This window comes from Astyanax mexicanus, chromosome 10 (assembly GCF_023375975.1).
Source record: "Astyanax mexicanus isolate ESR-SI-001 chromosome 10, AstMex3_surface, whole genome shotgun sequence".
NCBI classification, from domain to species: Eukaryota; Metazoa; Chordata; class Actinopteri; order Characiformes; family Acestrorhamphidae; genus Astyanax; species Astyanax mexicanus.
The window spans coordinates 32,563,698-32,571,861 of NC_064417.1; the positions used below are offsets into that span (position 1 = coordinate 32,563,698).

At 39.6% G+C, this 8,164-nt stretch overlaps 1 protein-coding gene across 5 annotated transcripts in view; it reads left to right on the plus strand.

The window, feature by feature from the left end:
- Positions 1–7,913, plus strand: part of gria2b (glutamate receptor, ionotropic, AMPA 2b) — a 66,358-nt gene extending 58,445 nt beyond the window's left edge. For 3 of the 5 annotated variants that reach the window (XM_007245521.4, XM_007245522.4, XM_049484025.1), the window contains 2 exons: positions 1,981–2,115; positions 5,830–7,913. In XM_007245521.4, coding sequence (XP_007245583.1) covers positions 1,981–2,115; positions 5,830–5,994 — 300 coding nt within the window. In that variant the 3' untranslated portion in view covers positions 5,995–7,913. Of the gene's footprint in view, positions 1–1,980; positions 2,232–5,829 lie in introns of all 5 variants that reach the window. The other 2 variants (XM_007245523.4, XM_007245524.4) reach the window with 1 other exon arrangement.
- The last annotated feature ends 251 nt before the right edge of the window (positions 7,914–8,164 follow it).

Below are 8,164 nucleotides of genomic sequence, written 5' to 3' on the forward strand. Positions count from 1 at the left end.
GTAAGAAAATTTAATTCTTTGTATTATATAAAGTGGTTTATCCTTAGAATGACTAAACCTAAGGTAACCTGTAATCTTAATCCCAATGTTCTTAACTCTGTATCAATAAAGTGATGTAGGATCAGCCTCTGGCCTTAACTCCTGATAACAAACCCTCACAGCATAATCAGTATAGTCCAAACACACCTTTATACATAACTATTTGGACACAGTGTGTGTAATTATGCCCGCTGTGTGTCTGTGTTTCACGGCAGCACTGTGTCTCTCTGTCCGTGTCTCCGCTGTGCCCCTTTTACCCCAGATGCCTGTCTTGGGCATCCCTTTAAATGGTCCTCTAGCCCTCTGTATACCAGCTTTACTCATACCTCATACCTCAGCTCAGTGTACGCCACTGGCCTTCGCTGTATCTGTGACTGTACCATGACTGCACGAAATCGCAGCGCCGATTTACTCCAGCCTTTAGAATGTGGCACTGAAACTGCGAGTAGAGGATTCCTGGATTCCAGCATTTTTCAGCCTAATCTCTATTAACGGTAATTATGTGTTAATTACCATGGGCAGTGATTTCCCGCACTAAGGAAAGGCTCTAGTACCCTGTTGGCGCCTCTAATCTGGAGAGGCATATATGGAGGTTTCGGTATGGCATCCTTCAGCACAATTACCCGCTGATGTTGTAGCTGGGCCTGTAGATCCTGCTCTACACTCATAGGCTGCTGAAGCTGCTGTCCCAGCTGTTCCTATAAATGCCAGATTGGTGATACCATAACTGGAGTCTGGGCAGGACAAGGAAATGTTGCAATCTGGTAGAGGCATTCCTCGGAAGTGGGAATTCCTTGCACTATAGGGGCAAGCATTATCCTGCTGAAAAATGCCAATTGGTAGCCCTACCATGAGATGCAACAACAGATGTGTCTGCAGGATCTCTTGCACGTATCGCAAAGCTGTTATTGTCTCTCATTCCAATACTACTACTAGGGGTGTGATGCTCAAATGTGATGGGGCAGTGTGGTGCTCCACAGCAAAGGCAGGATTGAAGCGCTCAACACAAGACCGCTATACCCCAAACCAAAAACGCCTGGATTAATCCCAATAGATTATATGGTTCCAGTGTTTAGCAGTCCAGAATTCTAGTTCATGACAAACACCACTGCAAATGAAGGCAATGGTGGTTTTCTGGTGGACATTCTAGATGTTGGGCAATTCATAGTGGGAAATTACCATCCTGTTTCTCTCAGTCCAAGGATTCTCCATCTCTCAAAGTCTGTCAACTGGGAAAAAATGTCTTTAAGTGTATCTTAGAGGCATGTCTAGCAGTTAACAATCTCTCACCAAGGGGTACACTACCTGAAAGTAGCTTCTGTAAGCCTTTTTTTTTAATGTGGAAGCAGGTTTCATCCCTAGACATTATTTGCAAAAACATGACCAAAGATTCCTAAAGATAATTTTGGAATGAGATAAGCTTGCTCTTCTTCTTGAGGTCTCTGTCGTACACCGCAAATATTGCTCACAGTAATTGACTCCATGCTACAGCTACGCCATGAAGACATTAGGTTGGAAAATGCTGGATTTTGCCTATAAATTTAAGGCAAACTTGCTCCCAAAACTGTTTTGTACAGTTTAACTGCTGGATCCACATTTTACATTTGGCCGGACATTAAAGGCTACATCTACTGACCACCATTCACCACATGGCTTTCAGTGAACCACACAGACCTACCTGTTAAACTGCCCATCCTTTAAAGCACCTGAACACCGCTGTCATCCTGAACTGTGCATTTATATCCACATAGAAGCCAAGTTTACATTAATTTACATACATATGCATACACATTGACATATACATATCTATACCTTTATCTATATCTATATTCATATATAATGTTTCTATACTGTATATTATTTTATATGTGTTGTTTTTGCATGTTTTGTGTCGAGCGTCCCTTGCCCGCCACTAACAGATACCCTGTGTACGTTTTTCAGGAAAAGACGAGCGCGCTCAGTCTGAGCAACGTGGCCGGGGTCTTCTACATCCTGGTGGGCGGCCTGGGCCTGGCCATGCTGGTGGCTCTGGTCGAGTTCTGTTACAAGTCGCGGGCCGAGGCCAAGCGCATGAAGGTGGCAAAGAATGCACAGAACATTAATCCCACTTCCTCGCAGAATTCTCAGAATTTTGCCACTTATAAGGAAGGGTACAACGTATATGGGATCGAAAGTGTAAAAATTTAAGTGGGGTAGGATACACGGCCGTCGTCCCTGATTTCTCCCCTCGTGCACGCTCCTGCTCTTCTTCTTCCTCTTCTTCTTATTTCTCTTCTTTTCCTCTTCCTTCTCTTCTTCTTTCTTTTCTTCTTCTTACTCTTTCTTTTCTGCTTCCTCTTCCTCCTCTTCTTCTTCCTCTTCTGTACTTTTTCTTCCTCTTCTTCTTCTTTTTTTCTCTTCCTCCTTTTCTTATTCTGCTTCCTTTTCTTCTCCCTCTTTCTCCTCTTCTTCTTCCTTTTTTCTTCCTCTTTCATACTTTTTCCTTTTCTTCTTCTTCAGTGCATTCTTTTTCTTGTTCTTCTACTTTTCTTAGTCCTTTTTCTCATACTACTCTTTCTTTTTCTGCCTTTTCTTCTTTCTACGCTTTTCTTTTCTACTTCTTTTTCTTCTTTTCTTAAAGTTCTGCTCTTTTTCTTTTTTCCTTTTTAAAGTCTTCTTCTTTTTCTTCTTTCCTTAAGGTTCCTTTTTCTGCTCTTTTCCTTTCTTCCTTTTTAAGTCTTCTTCTTTTTCTTCTTCTTTTCTCAAAGTTCCTTTTTCTCTTTCTGCTCTTTCCTTTTCTTCTTCTTCTTCTTCTTCTTCTTCTTTGGCTTCCATCTTCTCCCCCATAAACCCCTGAATGTTCTATTGAATGAGGAGATATTTTGGACGAAGGTGGATCGTATGTAATGTTGTATTGGCTTTAATTCCTATTCAGAATTCCTCCCCTTTCCTCTTCTCCTCCTTTTATTGGTCCCTTTTCCCTTCCCTTCTCCCCCTCCTGTCCTCTGCACACTATACTGAAAGAAAAATGATTTCTTTCCATCCTCCATCTGAGCCTGTTCTGTTCTGACTCCATCGGTCATGTATGAGTGTCCTGCTGCTCATCTACATGACCGTCCATGCCTGCGATATGAGTTCTTCACCATGCTTTGCTTATAATCCCGCCAGTGATCATTCGGTACCTGTTTGTGTTTCCAGTTTGGATGTTCTTTCTCACATTTGGTTCATGTTGTTGTCTTAACACTACACTGGACATTAGGCTTTTGGGGACACCTGGATTATTTACGCTACTGTTAAGTTGTATTTCTCTGGATTAATTAAAGCAGTTTTACTGGAAAGACTATCAAGGGAGGTATGTTAGTTGATCATGAAGTGTTTCCCCAGGGGACAGCTTGGGAACAGCCTCACCGGTATAAGATTAAAGGTGTTCTCTTGTGGTAGTGGGTGCAGATGAATGAGGCGGTCCATTTCTGAATTTTCCTCCGATTTGAGGGTCACGATTCGATTTTTTTTTCTTATTATTTTATGCCTCATAAAATTTAAATAATATATTTATTATTATTATTATAAATATTATAAATATTATTATTATTATTATTTATTAAGATATATATGGTAATGCCATCTAGTGACTTTTTTTGGTAGCAACAGTGTGCACTATTAAAACAAGCAGTTTATCAGAGCTGTGTGTGGATGGCTGGCTCACTTACATGAAGCTGCAGTTCTTCATCAAACCACTAGTCGGAGCTGCAGCAGCACAAGCCCCGCTCTCTTCACTCAGTCACTACTTCAGTACAGCCCAGCCACGGGCTACAGGGCTCAGCCAGTCCGTTTTTACTGTTTCTGTAAACAAATAAAGGTTTTAACCCCACTAACCGGATAATACAGCTCACTACAGTTCATCTTTCAGCCCAAGCAGCTAACAGCAGCAGGTTAGAACAGCCGACACGGAGTCACTGCTCGGATTACATTATAAACAGGTCAGTTAGCGCGCTGCTAACCTCAGGATGTTTATAACTACGGAGTTTAGTGGACACACCACGGCCGCCAGGTAAGTCTTTTAAAGGCTACTGAAGACTATTAAAGGCTATTAGAGGTTATTGAAAGCATTATTGGGGGGCAGAAATCAGTACAGGCTGGTTAGATAAGTGATGTGGTGAAACTGTGACTAGCGCTGTCACAGTGATGTTTATTAACGTCATTAAAACAGATTTTGTCAGGTATTGTCTTATAAATATTTACACATAACTTATATCTCTCCTGAAAAGCTTTTATTTTAGTCAGAAACACGCTTGTGTTTACTTTATCTGAGAGAAAGATGTTTTTTAATTCAATGGAAAGCAACAGGTGTAGTCAATTATAAGTTTAAGATTTTTAATCCACCTCACTGTGATCTATAGTCAGTGTTCTCAAGCCACACTGACACGCATTTCAGCGAGTTCACACGCTCTCACCTGCGCGCACCCACCCCTCCGTTAGATACAGATACAAAACCTGCGCGCCCAACCCCCGCCCCCCCTCCCCCGTTGGACAGGTAAAAAACAGTGATCACACTCCCGCCGACACTCAAAACTTGAGAGCCCTGTCTATATTTCTATAAATCCGTTTTCAGTTTCTCCTCCGTGGTTGAAAGGCAGCTGTCTCTCACACAGCAGAACTGAGGGCGGGGCTGCGCTCATGCAGCGGCTCTCTATTTAAATGAATAGGATGCGCTGTGTTGGTGCCGCGCCATTTGCGTAGCGCGCTGCGCTATTTGCGTAGCGCGCGCGGGAGGGATCGTCGATCCTCTTTTTGACTTCGATACTCGAGACCATGACCTCATTTCGATTCGATTTCGATAAAATATCGAGATCGTGACACCCCTAGTATTTAATGGCTTGTGAACAGTAAACAGGACTCGTCATTGGTCCAGGTTTTGTTATTATGTTGAATGTTGTGCTTTTGGTAACTGGGAAATTGTTGGTGATTGGCTAGAGTAAGTGACACCACTGATAGCAACATTAATGTGGACAAAACCTGGACTACATGTGGCATTTAATAGTGTCCTACATACCTCCGGGAATTATGGTCCAGGTGTGCTTTTCATATCCTTTATAGTCAAATGTTTGAATACACCTACTGATTCAAAGTTTTTATATATTCATTTATTTTCTTACATTGTAAATAATATTGATATCATCCAGACTATGAAGAAACACATAAAGAATCATGTAGTAAATTTAAAAGTGTTTAACAAACTAAAATACTCCTAAATGTATCTGGGGTGCTGTTAACTTGCAGTTCTGAGGCTGGTAACTCTGATGAACAGAGAAAACTTTAATTAATTGGTGCGTTCCTGATGAGAGCCAGTTCCATCATAACCTTTTTGATGGTCTTTGCGACTGCACTGCACAAGGGTCTGACATTTTCTGTATTGACTAACCTTTATTCTTTTACTTATTTGAGTAGTTTTTAGAGTATTACCTAAATAGAGATATTCCCTGTATACCAACTTTACCTCTTCACAACACAACTGATGCACTCAAACACATTCAGAGGACAAGGGATTTTTTAATGAACTTTTGACAAGTTCACCAAAGCTGTATGTTACAAATAAATGTCAAAAAAAGCTCCTAATAATTCGTATTCATTTGCTTTTACAGCAAAAAGAGTCCAATTCCAGTTAAAGGCCAGGTGTCCCCTATCCACTGACATCCAGTGTAGACTGTAGGAGCATGTCCAGGGATTTTTGATCTCACCAGTTATCTGTGTTTGTGTGTGTGTGCGTGTGTGTGTGTGTGTTGTGTGTGTGTATGTGTGTGTATGCAATAGGTGACCTTTTCGGATGCGATGAGGAACAAAGCGAGGTTGTCAATCACTGGAAGTACTGGAGAGAACGGCCGCGTGATGAGCCCTGAGTTTCCTAAAGGCGTGCCCACCGTACCCTACGTCCGGCCTGGCGTGGGCATGAGCGTCAGCCTAACCGACCTGTCCTGAGGGATACGACCCTGTCGAGTGCCTTAAATAATGGATTTCTATAGAACAAAAATCTTTTTTTTTTCGCCCTTATTCTTTCTTGCCCTCTTTTTTCTCTCTATATATATGTTTCTTATTTCTTTCTTCTTTATCTCTCTATCTTTTTCTATCTCACTCTTTTACTCGTGTGAATGGGAGTCAGTATTCCACTCTCAATAAAAAGAGACATTGTCCCTCCTCTGAATAGACTCACAGCGCTCTCCCAACACCATCTATCTCCAACACTACAGGGGCTGATGACATCATTCCTTCGGTGGCGGACGTGCGGAAAGCTTCGGCTGCTGAGAGTTCGTGCGGGAAAATCTCGTCATCGTCCGATTATTCGTGTGTCCGAGTGTTTGTAGCTACTGCCACACTTCAAACCTTCACGTTGGCTCAAGCACACGCCACCATCGTCCGCATCATCATCAGGATGTGCAATGTTCTTTTGTTAATAAAACCAACACAAAAAAAACGCTACAAAAATATTTTTTATGTATTTTCACACGAAAAACGGCTTTTAAAGAAATCTGCTTACATACCGGTTGCATATACATATAATATAATATATATAAATATATAATATACAGTATATACTTGTACATCTTTAATCGCTCTGTACTTTTCAAACTACTTCGTTCTTATTATGTTTCCTACTTTTTAAACGCGCCAAATATATCGCTCATCACCACGTAATTTATTCTTACCGACTTTCTGTGTATAACTTAAACTCATTCAGCTCATTTCGGTGTTAATATGAAGGTGATGAAATAATATCTAGCAATGCTTAACATTTGGAATCTGTTTGACTAGTGTTGCTGCGGATATTACGTTACTACGTTTCTACGTTATTGCGCTACTTGCTATGTTTTCATTACTACTTCCTTGTTTCACTTTGTTTTGTTTATTTATTTATTTATGTTTTGTTGCTTTTTAATCATCAAGGATCAGGGTAGCAGTTCTGATGTTCTGATAAAATAAGTAAACAAAAAAAAAAGATGAAAATGAAAACGAAAAAAAAAAATACAACAAATAATGTACCTTATTGTATTATTGCATAATGTTTTGCTGTGAATTGAATAGACGCATTACACATCAACCAACTGGTCTGTTTAAAATGCCAAATAAGTGAGTGTGCCAAATTATTACTGAATATAGTCCTATTATAATCTGTCATCAGTGTGAATGTAGTAAATACATTCTGTACGTTTTATTACTTTCTTTCTTTTTTTCTTTCTTTATTTTCAATACATGTACAGTTTGGTGGCCTAGCGTCATTAGAATAAATTATTTAGTTACATGTATTCATTTATTTGTTTAGTAATTTTTATTTATTTTATTTTCTTTGCATTAGGCCAGTTCAGCGCTAATGTTATAATTTTAACTCAGTTTTAACAGATTTTTCCCTTATACTTTCATTCCCGAAGTTATATCTTTATGTACTGAGAAACATATTGTTACATTAATTAAAATTAGATCCCAGAACATTGCTAAGAATGATCTGAGCAGCTTATGACATGGTTATGAGCACTGTTGGTCATTTTTGTTATAGGAAATAATAAATTATGCTAAAATGTGAACCATTGTGTGCTCGGAATTACCCAGAACTTTAACTATAGAGTCTTAAAAGTAAATTAGAAATTGAAATATTTGCACATTTGTATGTTTTTATTTCTTTATTTTTGCTTTGCTTCAGTATTAAATAAAAATGTTTCATTTTCAGCACAAAAGCAAATTTCACTTATATACTTAATATCACTAATCTCACTCTTACTGCTGATTTATACCAGTTTGGGTCGGTTCAGTCTCGTTTTCAGACAGTTCTGTCACTTTGTAAATGAATGTGTGCCAACTTGGTTATTTTTTGGGACTCTTTATAAATAAAAAAGTGACTAATAGAATTGTGTTGTATTTTGCATATTTATACACCCACAAACATTGTAATAAATATCATTATAACAATCATAAGAATGATGACAGAGAGCAACAGAGGAAACTCTTGGTCATCCTTTCCATCGGCGGTCCTGATGAGAGCCAGTTTCATCATAATGTTTTTGATGGTTTTTGTGCGACTGCACTTGAGGATATTTGAAGATAGACGGTGGGCAGCTGGTCAGTGGTGGGTGTTAAAAGAGCCCAATGGTTGGGGCAC